This window comes from Taurulus bubalis, assembly GCF_910589615.1.
Source record: "Taurulus bubalis genome assembly, chromosome: 11".
Lineage (NCBI taxonomy): Eukaryota > Metazoa > Chordata > Actinopteri > Perciformes > Cottidae > Taurulus > Taurulus bubalis.
Window position 1 is genome coordinate 6,572,767 of NC_136599.1, and position 20,418 is coordinate 6,593,184.

The 20,418-nt window shown below is 39.4% G+C and overlaps 3 protein-coding genes across 3 annotated transcripts in view; all 3 read right to left on the reverse strand.

Moving 5' to 3' along the window:
* Positions 1-723: 723 nt before the first annotated feature.
* Positions 724-6,348, reverse strand: LOC306743742 (glycerol-3-phosphate dehydrogenase [NAD(+)], cytoplasmic). Its single transcript, XM_079226292.1, has 7 exons — positions 6,187-6,348; positions 5,793-5,933; positions 5,481-5,619; positions 3,811-3,923; positions 2,851-3,087; positions 1,781-1,887; positions 724-1,669 (listed from the first exon to the last, which is right to left on the reverse strand). Exons 1-7 carry the CDS (start codon positions 6,292-6,294, stop codon positions 1,573-1,575), a joined length of 942 nt encoding a protein of 313 aa, XP_079082418.1. The 5' UTR covers positions 6,295-6,348; the 3' UTR covers positions 724-1,572.
* Positions 6,349-11,511: 5,163 nt separating this feature from the next.
* Positions 11,512-20,418, reverse strand: part of LOC306744255 (acid-sensing ion channel 1-like) — a gene marked incomplete at its 5' end in the record, with an annotated part of 43,253 nt that continues 34,346 nt past the window's right edge. Inside the window, 8 exons of the mRNA XM_079226864.1 lie at positions 11,512-11,646; positions 12,011-12,090; positions 12,181-12,272; positions 12,942-13,095; positions 13,257-13,313; positions 13,429-13,579; positions 14,175-14,302; positions 15,117-15,267. Of these exons, the coding sequence (XP_079082990.1) occupies positions 11,524-11,646; positions 12,011-12,090; positions 12,181-12,272; positions 12,942-13,095; positions 13,257-13,313; positions 13,429-13,579; positions 14,175-14,302; positions 15,117-15,267 (936 nt within the window). The 3' untranslated portion in view covers positions 11,512-11,523. The remainder of the gene's footprint in view (positions 11,647-12,010; positions 12,091-12,180; positions 12,273-12,941; positions 13,096-13,256; positions 13,314-13,428; positions 13,580-14,174; positions 14,303-15,116; positions 15,268-20,418) is intronic.
* Positions 19,268-19,621, reverse strand: LOC306743828 (cold-inducible RNA-binding protein B-like; the record flags this gene model as incomplete). Its single annotated transcript, XM_079226392.1, has 1 exon — positions 19,268-19,621. The coding sequence occupies one exon, from the start codon at positions 19,619-19,621 to the stop codon at positions 19,268-19,270; it is 354 nt and encodes a 117-aa protein (XP_079082518.1).

Consider the following 20,418-nt stretch of genomic DNA (forward strand, 5'->3'; position numbering starts at 1 on the left):
GCAGTTCACCACCTCTTGAAAAACAAAACCTTGACCCTACTGATTTAAACTGATTATACACATTATTAAATAGCCATTTGTCAAGATAAAGAGAAGACTGCATAGTTGGAGTTGATTTATGAATATTCGTGATTTTGTCTAATTAACTGAATCGGTTCTTATCAAAGTTTGAGCTCAGCCTTTGACACTTTGGATTGCTTTAAAGTGGTTTTGCGTCATTCAGAGACACTACCCTACAATATTTTAAGTCGTATTTATCAAACGGTCTGTCTCTCATGGGTGATGCCTCGTTATTCTGTATATACATATACATGCTGCCACTGGGACAGATCATAAACAAACCAGTACCTTGAGTTATGCAGGTGACACACACATGTCAACTGCATGTCCTTTTGAAAAAGGGTGAAGGCCATTTTATTTTGTATTTCCTGGATGTCCCAAAACATTCTCCACCTTTTTATTAAAACTAAATCGGAAATATTTGTACTCGGCCCCCAAAATCCATCCCTATTTTACAGAACAGTCTTGACATTTCCTAAATGAGAAAAGCTTTTGTTAACATTAGAACAATAAATGTGTTAATTTTAAGCCTTGTTTGAAGTGAACCATTTTGATATGGTCAAAATGTGAGAGAAAAAGGTTTCACGCAATCATTTTAATTTGATTAGAATTAGTTTATTCACAGACAAATGTTGATATAATTACCAACACACATGAGCCGTGAAAATCAGGCAGGGTCACAATAACAAATGGAATATTGGATGAATGTTAAGTAGTTCAGTCTTTGGTTGAACCCCAAAAAAAACAATGGCGAAGAATTAGAAACCGTGCATGCTAAGGCACTTACTTTGACAGTACATTAATATACAGTACAAGACAGGAAACAGTGAATTAAGTAAGACACTTTTAGAGCAAATAAAGACATTACATAAGGTATGACATTACAGGCATTCACTGGACGGCAACAATAATGTTAGATAACAATAAATCCCCCAACAGAAGGCCGTTGATGGGCCTTTGCCTCGAGGGGGTTGGTCAAAATCTGAATTCATCATGTGGTGCCATATAAACATCGTACAAACGTGTTACTAAATCAATGGCAGTCAAGGGTCGACTAAAGCAGGAGGCAATAAACACTTTTAGAAAAATATTATTGGAAGGTTATCAATTTGATATCCAGTAAAGTCTGGATATATTTATTAGCGTTTTTCAATTTGGTTGCTTTCTAGGAATGTGACATGTATTCGGATTTTAAATCTGGCTCAATAAAATACATTTAGGCAAAAAGAGCTATCCGACAATAACACAGGAAAAGAAACCCCTTCAAGTCAGAAAATTAACAAAAGCACTTAAAAGAGTGTTAAGGACAGAGTGGTAAAACTAGAGCTGAACACACGAATGTTACGCAACCTCTCCAAAGAGCGAACATTGCCCTCGCTGGCTGGAGCCGCTCAGTTGCGTGACCGCTGTGGAGTGACTGGTCCCCCGTCTGTTTCTGTTTGGTCACAGGTGAGAAAAGGTAATGTTCTCCATTTTAAAAAGGCACTTGGTCCGTTTGCCGTTTTTCTTTTTTTACATGTGCTCTGGGTGGTTCTGCAAACAGCTTATGAACTCTGAGACTGGATGGCCCTGAAAGCAGATCTGATAGACGGCATTGAACAGTGGGAACCTAGGAGGGAGGAAGGAAGGAGGGAGGAGGCATTGGTGAGTGCAAAAAGAACGCTGTATTGATGTCTTTTTCTATCCGTGAGATCCTGTGTCGCGTTGCTGCTTCACTTACTTGTCGATGAGGTCTTTGTGCTTCAGGATGAGATAAACCTCGGAGGCCGTCGCCGGTCCCTGCAGCTTCTGACCGTTCAGCATCTCCTTCTCCAGCTCCTCGATGGTCTGAAGGAAACATCAAGTCTTCATTTTACAAGCTTCCTCAACACGCATGCCTCCGGATCAAAAACATTTCAGTATGCAGCGGACTGTAAATTACCTTTTAGTATATTACTGTACAGCGTGCTTAAATTATGAGCCGTTTATGCGTTTCATAATTATTTTATATTTCCATTTTATTATTTGTCCTTTTCAGTATTGAAAAGGTTGATTCATTTATTTAAAAAGAATTATGCTGGTAGAAAAGTGAAAAACAGCAGTTTCTTCACAGTAAAAGTGTGTCTTTCTATTTTATAATGGCACACGGGTTGTCAGTATTTTATTGTATAATGTAGCAAGTAACAATGTATTTGAACGTTTTTCCAAACTTTAAAGTTATGTGTATGCAACAGCTTAGTTAACTATTTGGATTTGCTCGTCTAAAAATATACTTTACTATTTCTTTACTAAGTGCAGAGACTGCAGTATTTAAAAAGATGACATATTTTACACGATATGTAAAAGCTGCACTTCATATGTGATTTTCAACACCTTGCTTATGATCCATACTATAGTAAAATGGTGGCGATTTTATATTTTGAAGTTCAATATATTTACATATAGCACTCAATTAGAGCTTGTTATCAAATTGACATGGTTAGAATTTATAATTTCATATAAATATATAAACATTTTGTTTTTACTTTCAAGCACTTATGGGCAAAGATTAAACATTCAAAGTTAGCAATGTTTGTTGTCTTCCCTTAGCTAGTGTAGTGTGTCCACAGTGGTCATGCAGAAGTGTATTGTGTTCTTTCACTACTCATTTTGAATATTTATTAATCCATTCATCAGCTTTGACTGCTTAATCTGATCGCCTTACAACCCAAATAAGCACTTCTGGCTCGCTCCCGTGAAAAATAATAATAAATTGAACACATTTAATTATCCAAAAGTGGTGAATGCGTGTGATCCGATCTAATCTCTCACCTTCCCCGTCTTCACGAAGGCTTCCGCTACTTTGCGGTTGCGGCCGCCGTAGCAGGTCGTGATGAGGTCCGCCACACCGCAGCTCTCCAGGAAGGTTGCAGAGGACACGGCACCAGCGGTGCAGAAGATGCGGGCGAATGCGATCATCTCCATCAGGCCTAACCGGATCACGGCGGCCTTGGTGTTGTCTCCGAAGCCCAGACCGTCACTGAATCCGGCTCCGACCGCGACAATGTTCTGAAGGACGGACGAGGAGGGAAAGTCTTACTTTCAGGTACGAGGATCAACATTCAACAGCATTCAAAAACTGTCAATTAATTAAATTAACTTTCCAAGGGGAGGATCCCTCCCGGACCCCCAAATCAAAACCAGTTCAAACACAAGTACCATCATAAGACAATACGGCGATATGTGAAGTGAGACACCTTGATAAGGTATCCGACGCTTAGCAGATAGTATAAATATATTTTAAATGCTAACAATTTGTCTAGATTTGTAAGAAAGTGCATGCTTTTATACATTAACATTCACAAACTACCTTCAAGACATTACATTTTACATTAATATAAAACAGAAAAGCCACATATTGTCATGTTTTAAAGAAGAATTGGGGAATGTTTTTGCATTCTTTCTTAAAATCTACTTAGTTTATTATTAAAATAAGTGTTTCAGCTGGTAAACAGACATTAGGGACAAGTTATAAAGTTAATTAAAATGTGTCTAGATGAGGGGATGCAATCTGTAAATGTTGCTGCTTTACTTTCTGTGATTAATCAGCATGCTATACTGACGGTATGATCTTATATGATGTTTTACCTTCACAGAGACACATTATATTTGACAGGACTATGTACATTAGTGTTTTGTCTGACATCTGCTCGGTGAACAGAAATGCGAGATGACTCTGTGTAAGACACGACGTTCGGCTGCGTGCAGCAGTGTTTTGTAATGGAAGCTCACCTTCAGGGCTCCACAGATCTCCACCACATCGTACTCTTCTACCACAGTGACCCGGAAGTTGATGGTCTGCATGAGTTCCTTCAGGAGAGCCCCGTGGTTTTTATTCTTACACCCTGCAAGCAGACAAAAAAAGAACCTGGTTATCTTTTAGCATCTCTACAATATACATTTTCACCACCACCATTTAAAATGGTCAGACTTTGAAGAGTCACGATCAAAACTAAACTTCTGATCGGTTAGTCGATGACGGTGGAAACCTCTTATGGTGATCACGTCTGTCTAAGCCATTGATCATTATAAGCGGGTGATTATCACCACCAATTATATTTGTTTTTCTTCATTAGTCATGCAGAGAACCACCTAATTTGACATTTATGATATGAATATTAAGTAATGTCAATCCACTTGACAAGGACGGCTTGAACTACAGGTGCTTTCCCCGTCTGTCGTGTTCTCTTTTACCCCGTCATGATTTCAATGTGCAAGCAGCTGGAAGTGTACTGGTTAATGCAAGGCAAAGCATCATGGGAGAAAATAAAACATAATTAACATTAGCCAACCATTATATATAAAAATGAAGACTGTAAGTGGACTACTTTATTATTACCATCATTATTATTATAATAAGGGAAATATCTATATCGCATTTGTATAGGAGTGGCTCCCACCGTATTTAACAACAAGGAACAAAGTAATTGAGACAATTATGTGGCCTCGATCTTTCCACTACTGTGGCATTGGAGAAAGAATGGCTGCTCCCTGTGGGAGGAGCTGCTATCATGTATAAAGTTAATCGGTGGATTAATGCATATTTTCCCAGGTTGGGCAGTGAGGAATGGGTCTCACATCCATTAATTATACTTGTAAGTACTCTTTAAACCACGCTTATCAGTTCACATTACAACCCATTTCTCCTCGAATAATCATCTTTCCATTTCAACTGGAATTTTTTACCAGTATCGTGAAGTCTGCTGACGGGATTATTTCGTATAATGGAGGAGACAACAATGGCCCAATAATTATGGGCCAATATCCAAACTTCCTTGCTTGGCAAAAATCCTGGAATCACTGGTGATTAACCAGTTCAAAGCATTTATTTAGAAACACCCCGTTTAAGCCCCCACCATTACTCTGTTGTTACTTTAGTTTGAAAGAAAGGACGTATTGTGCTGCTGTTTTCATTAACTTGTCAAAAGCGTTTCATACAGTTAATCAATTTTAATTTATTCAGACACAATGTCATTTTTAAGAATGAGAATGTCAGTTGACTAAGAATGTCTTTGTTTGATTACAGCCCTAATTAAAACAGTGACTTTCCGTCTTTTAGAGTACAGCTGTAATGCTCAAAGGCCTCAAACAAGCTACATTTCACAGCACTGATCAAATAAATAATCCTTTCACACACGAATAGCAAATCCCATAAAGCATGCAGTCATGCGGTGCGTACAAAGATGTGTGGAAAGAAAAAAATCAAACTGAAGAAGCCCACTCTCATTTACACAGGGAAATTTAAAGTGTCACCCTTATGCTGACGATGCAGAAAGCTAGAGAACACAAACCACAACAAACACTTCCTGCTTCAAGACTAAAACCTGTTTTTTGCATCTAATAAGCCTGTCTTTCAAAACGTCCGTATACTAATCAATCAAAAGTATAAATATTGGACTAACCAATGGTGGTCTCACAAAACTTCTCATCAGCGACCTCATTGGCAATGTTGGCCCCCATTAGCACACTCATGGTGATACCAATCTTCTCCTGGATCACATCAGAGATGAGTCGAAGTCCATCAGGCCCCTCATCTACGCCCTGGAAGAACAAAAACACACAAGCAGTGTGTGTTACATGAAGCCACACACACAAGCTGGTATCTGGGTCAAAGACCACACTGCACAGCTGTTTAAACTTGGAAATAAACTGAATCAGAGAAACAAAGAATATCTGAGACAAAAAGGTAACAAAATCAAAGAGCAAAGTCCAACCTTGATGAGAGATATCCCCAGTGCATCGGTCTTTATCTTGCCCTTTATGGTGTCGCACACTTTCGCAACAAACTGATGCGGGATCACAAACACCAAAATGTCTGCGTCACTGGATGCCTCCACCAGGTCTGCGACGGCCACCTGAGGAGGAATCGGATGATTTTAGAAGATATCTGGCACATACAAATCAAATGCATCCAGCATTAAAGTCTGGTGTTACAAGCTGCTCTAAGAGCACGTTCAGAAAACTTTATGAAAAGAAATCTGAGGCTTTTTAAGCAAGAACAAATGCAGATAAAAAGAAAAATGTTTCTGTACACATAATACCTCAACCAACCTACATAATACACTCTTTTTATTTGTATTAAATGGTGATAAATCTACAGTTCCTTACCACATTTGCTGGCAGCTTGTGCCCAGGAAGGTACTTCACATTTTCGTGGTCATTGTTGATTATTTCCGTCAGTTTGCGCCCATTCACCATCTCCTCAAACACCCACATTTTTACAGTGGTGTCAAAATTTGAATTCTGAGCAGCATTGGCACCCACTATCTTGGCAATGGCAGAACCCCTGTATTGTTAAATGTTAATGGGGTTAGTATTTCATTTACATAGGAAATCATGTTAAGAAAACAGACATTGTGGGTCCAGAAGAGAACATAAGAGTGAGTTTGCCTTTTTTAAGTCTAGATTTGAAACACTCAGAGTTATTAATATCACGTGACTCATGACAATCGGGGCCGCTCATGTGTTTTCTACTGGTTCACTTTGAAAGTGGCTGCTCTTTGATCACCAGCAGGATGACTCGGCAGGCAGCACTCCAGGTAAGAGGAAACACGTGTCCGTCGAGGCTGGCGTCGACACTACGGCAAACGGCATTGAGAACTATTCAGATTTTATGCTCGTTCACTCAGCAGTAATATTATAAAAAAGGATTAAACATGATTTGAGGAATTCTTTTTATAATTTGGGCCAAAACATAAAGCATTTATGATCTTAATACACATTCTTTACATCCTGAACAGTGTAAAAACTGTTTTAACTAATCAAATACATCCGTGTAGTCGATAAACAATGTGCCAAATTTAGAAGAGAACTTCAAAAAACTATAATTCATTGCTTGATTTTATGTTTTACCTCTGGGATTTTAAAGTCAACAAGGTCATTTTTAATTATAAAGGGCTTCTGTTGGCAAGAATGTAAAGCTTAGATAGTGAGAATAAACCAGCAAATATATTTCTTCTGTAGAGGTGCCAAGGAGAAAAAGCTGACATGTTGTATTTCTGTTGCTGACTGTGTGTAAAACTCCATTGAGAACTCAGCTGATGTTATGCTCGTTTATCCCACAGTAATGTTAGTATAGTATTTAACATGATTTTGAGGCTTCTAATAAATCAGGACCAGTGAATTAATTCGGCATAAAAACAATACATCAATGAGGTTTAAAACATGATTTCTTTCCAACAATGGATCCAGAGTATAAAAACACGTTTTTGGTTGATAAACTAAAAGCTACACGCCGAATTTACCAGACGACTAAAGTATTCATGCATAGCTGGTTATTACGTTTTACCAACTGTGGGATTTTGAAGCAATCACAACAACGTTTAACGGAGTTTGGCGTCAGAAAGAAAAAAAAACACCCATGGGTGCTTCTGACAGGAGGCATGTAAACCCGTTGTAAAAGAGGGTGATTGGGTGGCAGGTGCAGAATAACAGCAACACATTCATACTGTACTGGTGTTAACATGCTGTATGCTTGTTGCATAAACAGTGACGTTGACATCATGGCGAACATAACGGCAATATAAAAAACGAGCAACGTTAAACGCGACGGACATGTGTCCAGTTCTCTGCGCACTCAGCCGGTTTCCTCTCAATATAGTCGATGATACAACCGCCTCGTGCTCTTTCTGACGTGGACTGGATGTCACGCTGTAGTTTAAAGCGGCAGAAGAAGAAGAAGAAAAGCGGCTAATTGCTATTTAACGTTAGCTAGCCGGCTGGCTGCTTTTACACGCGATATTTGACCCAACGTGCGCCAGAGTTTAACAACGCAAAACACGCATTACAAAAAAAAAAAAACTTGCCAGTTTCCAGAGCCAATGATGCAGACTTTCTTCGGCGCTGCCATTGTGGAAGAGGGAGCGTTAAGCCAATGAAACAGCCGGTGGAGGAGACACTGATTGCGGACACTTGAATGCGGCTGTGTGAACCTGCAGTAAAGTTACGCAACACCGAGAGCTGCTGGCTGCACGCCGCTTTCATTGGCCCTTCAGAGGGGAGACGAATGTGCCCGCCCTCTAAAAGTCTGGTCACTCATTCATACAGCTGACTAGAGGTCAGTAGGCTTAAAGTAAGGCGGACTAAAGTCCCCAACTGATTGCATCAACTATGAGACTATGATATAATTAAATAAACTGCTTAAAAGCTCCTTAAATCTATTATTTCGTTGGGGTTTGAGTGCAGCTACATTGCTGGACTTTTACTTGTAATGTAATATTGTTTTTATTGTATTGTAATACTACTTTAACTTAATAAAGAAAGCACTGTGGCTTTGCCTTGACTTGAGTACTACAACTCTTTCTATTATATGCATTCTTCTTGCTTTATTTCTCTCTCCACAGTCTATGCTCACAGGATGGAGCCTGTGTTGAATAGAATATAGCTGGCACATTAAAAAGAAAAAAAGTTCACTGTGGGAGAAATTATTTGGTCTAGAGGACTCACACAAAAGGGGAATGTGTTGCATAAGAGTTGGAACCAAGAGTAGGAAGTAACAAAACTCCTGATTCATCAGTCTGGTTTCTTTGAACAAAATCCAGCTGACATTATTGAGTTTTGAGCCCAGCGTTTTCATAATTATGTCTCCACCACCACACACATTAGTATCATGAAGTCAAATATTGCAATGCTGTTTACATTTCGGTAGCTCTACGTTCACTCCGACTGCACGTTTTTATTTGTGGTTCAACCTTCACTTTCCTTGTTAGATTACATCAGTGGCTTATATATATAAGCCACTATATATTAATGAAGTAATACGCTCTAAAAAGGCTGCAGTCACTGTGCCATCTCAACACGAAGTACAACCGAGGCTGATGGGAATGTCGTTATGCCGATGATGGCACGTAATAAAACATGAAGAGATCACCAAAGTCATTACAATTAATCTTGAGGGGAACATGAATTTCTAATCTTTCCAAAACTTGTTTAAAAAATCAAACTCAAATCTACAAATGTTAACCTCATGGTGGCACTAGAGGAAAAGTCAGAGGGTTACTAAAGTAATTAAGTACATCATCTGGGAACCATGAATGTCTGCACAAAATCTGATGGGAATTTGTCAAAAATGAACAGAACATCTGTACAAAAAATTCTAACTACTGTAAAGTTCTCATTTCATCTTTAATATAACAACTGCTTAAAGGCCATTGTATTTTATACACCACCAGACTAGAATAGTCATCTTTTAATGTCTAAAAAAATGGAGGACTTGTATTGAGATGCATGACCTCATTGTTGAGAACAACAATCCAGCTGTTCATTTTTATTTACCGATGATACATTTGAAGCAGCTGTGACTGTAGCAATACAAACAAAAGGAATAGAAATAGCCTCATACTTTAATATTTGATAAATATACTTCTCATAAATAAACCTACAATCATATATACAGAAAAAGAGACACGCAATAGATTAAATAAATACAACATGTACAACAATACACAGATCAGACTATCATAATTACAATGAGATTATTGTCCAATATTTACATTACATTGCAGTTGATGGTATGATTGTGCTTGATAATAACACTACACAGCAACACCCTATACATTTCCCATTTCCTGTTAAGAAAACACTGAGCTCAATGGGAATGAGTGCAAGTAGATTAACGCCAACAGAATATTGTTAGATTTTTGTAAACAGAGTTAGAATAGACACTGTATTGAACATGCACCGCCAGAGCCGACATGTTTACTAACTGATAACAGATACAGTGTTTTCGATATGAGGGTCGCATTAGGATTTTTTTCCTTTTTCAGCTTCTGAACATTGTTAAAAAAACACACACACACTAATAAAAAAAATTCATATCCAACCAAACACACAGACAGATGATGACGTAAACTGTGGATAACCTTGTTCATCGATGGAGCACATTTAAGACGCCTACTGTACAGCGCTACATGCAACTCAGAGCCCTAGAAAATGATAAAACACATTCAACATATTTATACTCGTTAGTTTTTTCTTGCCCTGTTAACAAACACCGAAGATAACAGCATCGACATGTACAAATGTACACTGCCTTAGATTAATGTCTATTTTTTTTTGCCTCTTGCCAGGAAATATGCGTTTTTAATTTCTCTAAATGTATACAGCGATTGCCATAGAATGTGAATTTGAAGCTAAACCATACAGGACGTAGCACCTGGTTGTACACCTGTGCGTGCACATTTAATTTAGCTGTTAGTGTGTATCCAACCATCTCTTTATTATGTTAAAATATACTTGTTTTAGCTCATTTTGTTGTATGTTCTTCAAAATACTAAAAGTGTTTCAAAGCAAAAAATCAGCATTCTGGGAAAAACAGGCTTCCAGTGGAGAATGTCTACAGCTAGTTAGCTTAGCATAATGACTGAAAACAGGGGGAAACAGCTAGCCCGGCTCTGTCCAAAGGTAACAATTCCAATTACAGCAAAAACGACACACATGGTTTTACGGATTCGGACTTAAAGGTGGATTTAGTTATCATTTGTATCAACCTGACCAGCTGTTTACCACCTGTTTCCACTCTTTGTGCTAAGCTAAACTAACCATCTCCTGGCTGTCACGCCATATTTTACAGAGAGTGAATAGTATCTGTCTTCTCGTCTAATTCTCTCCAAATAAGCGTATTCTATTCAAAACTATTCTAAATTCAGTTAAGAACAGAATTTGCGGCTACTCTGTTTACTGGGTCTGATGTGAGCAGTAGCTTATGTCAGCAAATGAGTATGGGCTCGCCTTAAGGGCAGATTTTTTTTTTCTTGAACCTATTCTGCTCATTTCTATACATGGAAATTACTTGTTTTATTATTCAAATGCCTGGCTTGTAAATTCTTAAGGGCGCCGTCACCCTGCAAGATGAGGTAGTACAGTATTTTGGCAAAATGCTCAGGTTTTAACAAGGGAAGACGTCGGTCATGAAATGAGGTTGGACGACATGAATATAAAAAAAAATGGAGAGTTGGTGGAAAGAAAGAGGAACGAGTCAAGAACAACAGCGATGAAAGCAAAAGGTAAAGAATGTGCAGCACTGACATACAATAAAAAAAAGTTTATATTTATTCATATTAAAATAATAAATAACATCTTGTAAGTGAAAACAAAGCTGTCACATCCATTATTTTTTACAAAGAGCTCCTTCAGATTGACGGATAAAACACCACCACACAGCTGGGATTCCTAACGCTGATTCACTGAACACACACGAACCTCAGCTCAGTTCATGCCCCCATCTACTGTATCTTTTACTATCTTGAGAAGCTGTTTACAGATGACCATGCAGTTAGTCTGACCTTTTTTTTTTTTTGTATTCATCTGTTTGTGTGGCCTCTCCTCCCTTCAGCCACATGCTGTACTCACAAACCTCTCCAGGCACAGTTAAGACATTTTCCTCCGCTCGCTCCTGCAGCCTGGGAAACCGCAACGAAACAAAGTCCATGAGACTCCTCCTCACGTCTAATGAAAGTTACTGACGTGACACTTGACATCGTCCAAGCTCAAGACCGTTCCCTGGTCGTTGTTGTTGTTGTTGTGCTTGTGCTTCTTATCGGAGCAGCGACACAACTTGTACTTTATCACCTGAGAGGGGTGAAAACAGAGAGTCAACCACGACAACCTGCAACATATTTTTTCACATTTTATTCACTTATCAATTCAATTATATGTTTTTTGCATGTTTTATTTCCCACAATGAAGGTCTAAATGCAAAGGAATAAAAATGTAGTGGAATACAACTTTTGTTTATATTGGCCCACATTTATAAAAATTTTAATATGAGTTTAATGGTATCTGCTTATAAAACATAATTGTGTACATTTTGGCTCCCCTAAGGATGCTAAAACCTTCACATTCCCGAAAAGAAAAATACATGACCTCAGTGTCCTCAATGTTCCAGTAATATTTACATGCAGCAGGATTATTCTTGCACCTAATCACTTCTCACCTCATAAAGGTAGTCGAATAGTTCCAGAATGCTGAGTATGCTTGCTCCGATAAAAAGCCCCATCTGACCACCGATATCACCTGGAATAATACGATTCAAGATGATGAAAAACATCATGGACCATGAAGAGAGAAAGAACGTCTACAGCACATATAATAAAACTAATGTACCTAAAAGCCCGGCCACTTCATAAGCTTTCTTCTGTTCGATAGTTTCATAGTTGAGCGCCTCAAAGAAGATGTCTAAAACCATAATATTCTCTCTGTGGAGAAAAGAAAGCGAGTCAAAACATTATTATTCCACTTAAGGTAACACTTTACTTTGAGTCACACTATTCAGCATTCATAGGCGTTTAATTCATAGCTTACAACACAATATAATGTAGTTGTACACAGATATAAATGATAATTAACGCATTTGTCAACAACTATAACATCATACAGCCATAGAAGGAGGCTGGTGAGTAAAACAGATACCAAATGATAATTTTGTAAAATATGTCTTTGTATGAGAAGTTTTGATTTCACAAATTATCCTTGTACATAATATTACGACACTCTAGTGAAACCATTTATGAAATATTCATATACTGCTTTGAGTAAAGTATTACATTATTAATTTGCTCTGATTATTATATTATTAATATGCATCTTTTCTTTTTGTAATACATCAGCATTTTTGGTTTGTTCGGTCTTTAAGGAAAAATATGAATCAAATATAATCTAATTATGTATGTGATTTCTTTTTTTCTTTTTACATATATGGTTCTTTTTCCCCCCCTTCTAAAGCAAAACATATCTTGTTTAAATATTTGAACACTGCAGAAATAATGCAGTGTGATTGGAAAATGTGTGCACTAAAATCAATGTATGTATGATTAATTACTTCCGTACAGTGTTTGCGTTTCACAAAAATGCCGATTTTTACTTACTTAATATACTGCTCAGACTTGTTGTATTTCTTTGCCAGATATTTGGCGGAGGCCTTGCTGGGGATCTTGACGAAGGACAGCTCTTTGCTGTATCTGGTCATGTTGCACGGCGTCTCACACACACAGAAATCATTGTCTCTCTCCACCAGGAAGTCTGCAGAGAAGAAAACCAGAGCTCTGTTTGACCTTTCGAACAGATCAATGCTGCCGTGACTTTGAAATGTCATGGTGTGTGTGTGTGTGTGTGTGTGTGCTCTTTGTATCTGTTGCGTCAAGATTCAGACCAGACGTGGACGAAGCCTTTTTTTTTCTTACCAAGTGCTGGGTCAGCACATTCTTTGTACAGCTCGGGGGTGCAGTAGGGAGCATCGCCTGCAGTCAGAGCAACACACATTCACAGTGCAGTCATTTTGACTCCTTTACAACACAGTCGGTAAGCAGTGCTCTGTCTAGTAACTGGTAACTATAGTGAGAGGTAGATCCCTACCAGGCATGTGCACCATGCGACAGTTGCAGTTGTCCACCAGGTAGCGGGTTTCGCAGTCGATGCGACAGGCTGTGATGCTGTATGTGTCAAAGAAGTCTGAATCCATCGCCGTCACCTTACAGTCTCCCCAGGGAGGAGGGAGATAGATCAGCTGCAACAAACACACATCACTCATTATACACAAGCAGGTTTCACATTTATAAATACTATGACTGACACTTTTAGTTAGTATATACTGTAGAAAATCCAATACAATGTATACTGAAAATGTTGGGGCTTAAAGGTAAAGTAGTGCAAATAAAGAAGAAAACAGCCATGAGTCAAAAAGAGGATGCTTCCAGTTATAACAGAATGCAAATACAGGAGTAAAACAGCAAAATCAAATTGAGTTGTATTCTATATATCTGTATTTATACAGATATATAGAATACAACTCAATTAGATTTATATTAGATCGTGATAGTGATATAGATTACATTTGACTTTAAAGGGCATTCTCGTGTATCACAACAAGAAACACCAGCAGTCCCATTTATTTATTTAAAAAAAATTAACAAAAATAACTGTGATATTCATTCACAGTGTAGGAAGAGGCAAAAAGCCAACTGAGCTTATTTGAAGCCTCCACCTATATACTATTTAAAATTTTACAAAATTACAAACCCAAAATGAAATGTGCATAAGACAGACAACAACAGATGTGATCATCACACAATGCCACATGTATAAAGATGATCAGGTCGTACCCTCTGCTCCTGACAGGAAACAAACGTCTGAAAGCCGGGCGCTACTCCAAACCCGAGCTGGTCAATGAAGGACGGCTCGTCCTGACTGTGGATCTGAACTTTGACCCCGGCTTCAAATGAAGTCTCATCTGCCGAAATGAAGAGTGTTGAATCAGAGCAACACACCGAGAAAATGTGTTTCACCAATAAATCCAGAGTTTTGTCTCTGAGCGTACCTACCTTTATTCAACTAGTGTACTACAAATGTAGGTTATTGTACTTTACTTGAGTATTTAATGCATTATTATACTTTAAACTACACCTCAGAGGCAAATATTGTCTTTTTTACTCAATATTTTCAGGTTAATATTTTTCATAGCCTTCCTATCCAGTAAAAACAATGTAGCTCCAGATTTGTTGATTTTGAATGTTTCTAATAAATGGAAGGTTTAAAATGTTTCTTTATGGGTTGAGACAATTCTTCATAAGATAAACAAACTATTTAAAAAACCTTAGCTGAAAAATGCATCATCACAAAACTGAAAACAGGGCAGTTGTTCTGGGCTCATGAAATATTTACTTTCTAGAAACGTGGTTCAAGCAGGAAAGCGACGCTACAAACATATGATCTCATAGATGCATTTCTGGAGATTAAACTAGCCAACAGTACTAAAATCAGCACAACCGTAAACGTCTCCAGCACTAAAATGCAACATAAACATTACTGCAACAGTAGTAAAACACTGACCGGGAACATTTTACTGCACAATGAGTACTTTGGCTTTTGATACTCAAAGTGCATTTTGCTGAATACTTACAAACTTTAACTGAAGTAAGGTTTTGAATGATGGGCTTCTACTTTGTAGTGGAGTACTTTCACTCAAGTCAAAGATACTTCTTCTCTCACTGCAGTCTCCCTCTCTGAGGTATTGAGACCCGCCCACGCACACTGTGAGGCCTCACCTGTTTCTCCCCAGATGGGCAGGTATTCATCCTGCTGGATGTCCAGCATGAGCTCGAGTCCGTTGCCCATTCCTCCCTTGGTGGTGAAGAGAGGAGGGCGTCCTTCACCGCCGGCGTTAAAGGTGTAACACTTCCCGTAGCGAGTGAAGACCTGAGAGAGAGAGAGAGAGAGAGAGAGAGAGAGAGAGAGAGAGAGAGAGAGAGAGAGAGAGAGAGAGAGAGAGAGAGAGAGAGAGAGAGAGAGAGAGAGAGAGAGAGAGAGAGAGAGAGAGAGAGAGAGAGAGAGAGAGAGAGAGAGAGATTTCTTTTTATTAGCTCTGCAAAACTTTCTTACCAATGCTTTTTCCACTGGGGGGCAGTGTTTGACTTTTTCTGTTTTGGGTGTGTGAACATGTGTGTTTGTGTGTGTGTGCGACACAGATAGTGTGTGTGACAGGAAGAGAAAGAGGTGAGGAAAGAAAAGAGCGGATGAGTAAAGGAGAGAGATTAGAGGAAAGTGATTAAAGGAAGTCCTCCTCAGAGGTTTGCGGGTTACACAATCAAACCAAGGAGGTGATGTAGACTAGCACTTTAGGGATTTAACATTCCCTTGCATGTTCTTTATGGCACTTTATAATGAACCTGATGTTACCATGGAGACAAAGCATCCCAGCCAGTAAGAATGTGGCCTTCGATTTTTAAAGGAAAGCCAAGATGTGAGATGGAAAGCTGTGTGAGATACCAGCAGAAGCCCACGTGACATTTTTAAACAGCCACGAGTGCACGGTAGTAAATAGACGGATGAATATTGAGCTCTGGCAAAGAGCAAATCTTTCACTAGAGTGTTTAGTGTACTATGAGTCACATAATCCATGAAGGGAGAATAAGGGAGAGTGGGAGAGTCAGGAGAAACGGAGAGCAGGGACGTAAAGCGAAAGGGACAGAAAGAGAGATGGGGGAGGAGAGGGAAGTGGGAGGTTAGCTGCTAGCGCTCGGAGCAGGCTATTGTTCAGCGTTATGGGACAGAATGACATATCTAAGATTAGAAAGAACAAACCAACCAAGTAATTGTGGAGAAGGAGTTTGGGCCCCGCCACGGGCAATTTGAACATTTCAGCCTTCTATCATGCAGTCAGTTAGAGACGGCTAGCTGTTGGAGCTAGACATCGACCTGATTGGAATGCACGCCGAGCAACAAACAATAGTGTGCACACATTCACACGCACACGCACACGCACACACACACACACACACACACACACACACACACACACACACACACACACACTGACAACCCTGGAGGTGTTTGTCAGCGTTTCTTTGAGAGGGAATGTTTGTTTCACGTGAACAGGACTTATGAGCCGGACGTTTGCAAGGTTAATCAACAAACACACCCGCCTCACGCCGCGACTAGCTAGCGGCGTGAAGGTGAGAAAGGGTTCAAACTACTTTGTTATGCAACTATTTCATCGGAACAATCAAGCGCAACACTACAAATTCCCTCCAGGAGAGAACACGTACTCATGGTCTCCCCCTCCCCTCTCTTATGATGACCAATTTTTCCCTCTGCCTGCGAGTGCGGCCTTTCAAACGAACTATAAACACTTTTTATTGATCTTGTACAAACACGTTTTGTTGGTGCGTAACCGTTATTTAACCTGCTTTAGCTAAATGCTCAAATCTAATGTTTAAGGGTAATGCTCACCAAGAGCCCCAGCTTAGCTTAGCATGCTAACATTTGTCATATTAAACCTAAAGTACCGCCGAGGCTATTAGGCCACAGACTTGAGTGTTGACCTGATGCTGCAGCAAGTCAGGATCAAAAGAGTCCTGAGGGTTCATCCTCTGTGGGCCATGATTTGAGATATTTTAGTCTGGACAGACTGGCATTGTCATCCACATACGCAGCTAGCATGGCTGACAATCATCAGCGTCTCATTGAAACTCTCCATTCGTTCTTTTGCTAACTTCTTTCATCAACCCGCTGCCGGTGGCCTTCACTGCACACGTTCGCTCACACTTATTAATCCGTGAACCCTGCTGGCTCGTTACGCATCTGTAAGAACTAACCCAGCTGTCAGAGAGGCTCTTCCCTTTCTCCACAAATGAAAGCACAAATGTGTCAGATCACACAGCGGCTGCACTTGCCGCACTTTATAAATACATAAACCATTACATAAATGTAAAAACCATGTGTATGACGGGAGCATGATGTTAACCGGCATCTCGATTGATACGCTGACGTGAGGTGATGTTGCCTAACAGTTGCGACCTGCCTCTTGTTGAATAGCTGATGTGATAGAGAAGAAGGGAAACATCAAGCATGTATAATGCACAGAATGCACGCGGCTTGTTCGGCTTGTTATGAAGAGTTAATAAATGATTGTGCACATTTGAAAAAGGCTTTTTGCAGCAGAAATCATGCGGAGCACAAAGGAAGAGATAGGTGGCGAAGAGAGATTCTGATTTCTGAAAGTTGAGTTTGCTTGTTAATTGTGACCCGTGGATGCTTTTATCACTCTTTTACTGTGACGGTGCACTTCAGAAAATCAATCCTCATTTTCCCACAGAATTTAATAAATGACTTACTGATTGCACTTTAAAAAGAGTATAATCTCCTGAGCTCTGATCAATAAAGCTGTCAATCAGACACAATTTCCCATGTATTGAAAAGCACTCACCATAGCTCTGCTGAAATTAATCATTATGCACATAATTATACATATCTGTTTTTAGAGCCACATCAGGTTTTCTGAAAGAATCCCTGAAACACAAATCCATGCACGTTCTCGTCCATTTAGCCAAGTCTGGAAACCTGTGAGCTGCTAAAAGATGTCTCAGCCCGGGAAGTTCACTCCATTAGTGCTCTGTTGTTTTACGGGGACGTTTTTAAAGATTTTAAAGCCGTCTCCGTTAAGTGCCAACACTTTCACTGTTATTATGCTGTACGCTTAAACAGCTATCTCTGGTAAAAATGCTGTTTAAATGCAACAGCGAGCAGCCAGCGGCCCCTGATGACCGGCACTAAAACACATCCACATCTTTTTTTTTTGCATCTTATTGTGCAGCTTGTGTAATTTCCGACTCTTTATCTGACGAGGATTTCAGTTGACCTGGAAAAACTGGGTGCCTTCATACATGAATAAACTTTATGGAAATAAATGAAGGGATTCATATTAATAAGACTAACAGTGGACGGCCACGCCAGCAGCTCTGTGCGGCTGCATTTAGAAAAGATGAACATCGGCATGCTAAAACGCTCACAATCACAACGCTAATATAATTAATAATAATCATTTTAAACGAGTATACTGTTTACCAGTGGCGGGCCGTGCGTTTTCGACCTAGGCCTTCAGTGCCGTGTGTCCACATATAACATGTAACCATAAATTAGTTGACCATTCTTACATTCATGTTAGTGTTGTTCCATAATTGAACTCCTACAATAGAAATGAATCTTCTTTTAATCCCTTTTTTAGCTTTTTGTACAGTAAACTTACAAATATCTCCTGAATCATATTTACACTCATGTGTTGAAAACAACCTTTGTACACAGTCTGGCAGTGACTTTGCTTTAGCTCTGTGCAACGTCTGCATTATTTTATAATATACCAAACCATTACGTTTTATAACATGAGATCTGACAAACAATGGATTTTTGTGCTCATAATAACCATAGTAACCAGCATTATTCATGATACATACCGCCTGTTTTTGTAACAAGACTGTTGAATTTATAGATGTTTTATAGGTTGACCTCCACACAATAAGATATATATGGAATTATAAGTGAGCAATAAATTATATGCAAGGCCTTAGAATTTAGTAAATCTCTACATTTATACAGTATTGCTTTTGACTTTGACATTTTACCATTTATACATTCAATATGTTGTCTCCATGTTACTTTATGATCAATCACAACCCATTCATATTTACACCAGTTCAGCCCTAAAGCCTCTCACACTCAACCAGTTAGCAGGTGACGTCAGTAAGTCCCAGAGGGTTCAGGTTTTGAGGGTTTAGGGGGGACATGGGTATTGGGCCTCCGACTCAACCGCAGTTAACAAAACCACCTTTGAGGAATACACTGGAATTGGTAGCATGGTTTATTTGAGGAATGAACATAAAAAACTCAAGAGTACATTTCTTTTCTTAAGATGCTCGAATTATTAGTCTTGACCAGAGTCTCCACCGCCGGCGTAGCCGTAGCCTCCGCGGTCGCCGTAGCCGTAGCCTCCGCGGCCGCCGTAGCCTCCGAAGCCGCTGTAGTCTCCGCGGGCATTCGCTGGCTGCACGGTGACGGTGCGCCCGTCCATGTCCGTCTCGTTCAGGCCCTTCTCGGCCTCTTTGGCGTCCTCCTGGTTCTCGAATACCACGAAGCCGTAGCCGCGAGATATGCCCGTTTCTCCCTCCTTGAACACAACACAGTCTGAGATGGCTCCATATTTACTGAAGGCCTCTCTCACAGTCGCTTCTTCGGTTTTTAAGCTCAGTCCCCCGATGAACAGCTTCCCCTCAGACATGGTGACCCGTGACTTGACGAACTGGAGTCTAAACGAATCTGAGCTTAAATTGCTGCTGGTTTACATAGAGATCCGGGTTCCCACTTTGTGACATAATAATGTTTCTTTCTACCAGTATTTTCAGGGGAAAGTGAACAGAGAACCAGTTTAACAGGGGTGTCAAACTCATTCTCACCCTGGGCTCAGCTGTTAAACTAAACAGACGGCAGGTAGTTGCCAAATCCACGGCCTGCCACTGCTATGTTATAATTCTATTTAATTTAGAAGAAACCCACATTACTTATCAAAGATCAAAGTTTACCATGGTCACCATCTAAGCGTGCATGTTAACATGCTACGCTCTAGTCACAAAATACATTTCTCAAGTTATAATCTTCTGTCTATGTGTTTATTATTCATGAATATCTTGTTACGAGCTAAACAGGTATGGGTAATTGAGTATTTATTTTTATCTAAAAATCTCATTTTTTTTTTATATCTGTACCATATTTCATGGCAATTTTGTAGGGCTCCACGATAATTAAATGTGAACATTTATCAACACATTTAATCGAGATGATGATACACAAGTATGTCGTCTCAACAGGATAGTAACAACCACAATCTTTTTGAAATTTCTCAGAAAAGCTGACCATTTTGCACTAAAGTTCTTAATTCAATGAGAACATATTCAGTACTTCAGTGAAGTATATACACCATTTATTTATTCAATAACCAGAAAACGTTGTGAGATATATCGTTATCTAGATGTGACATGACCAATATCTGGAGAGGAGATTTTGGTCGTATTGCCCGGT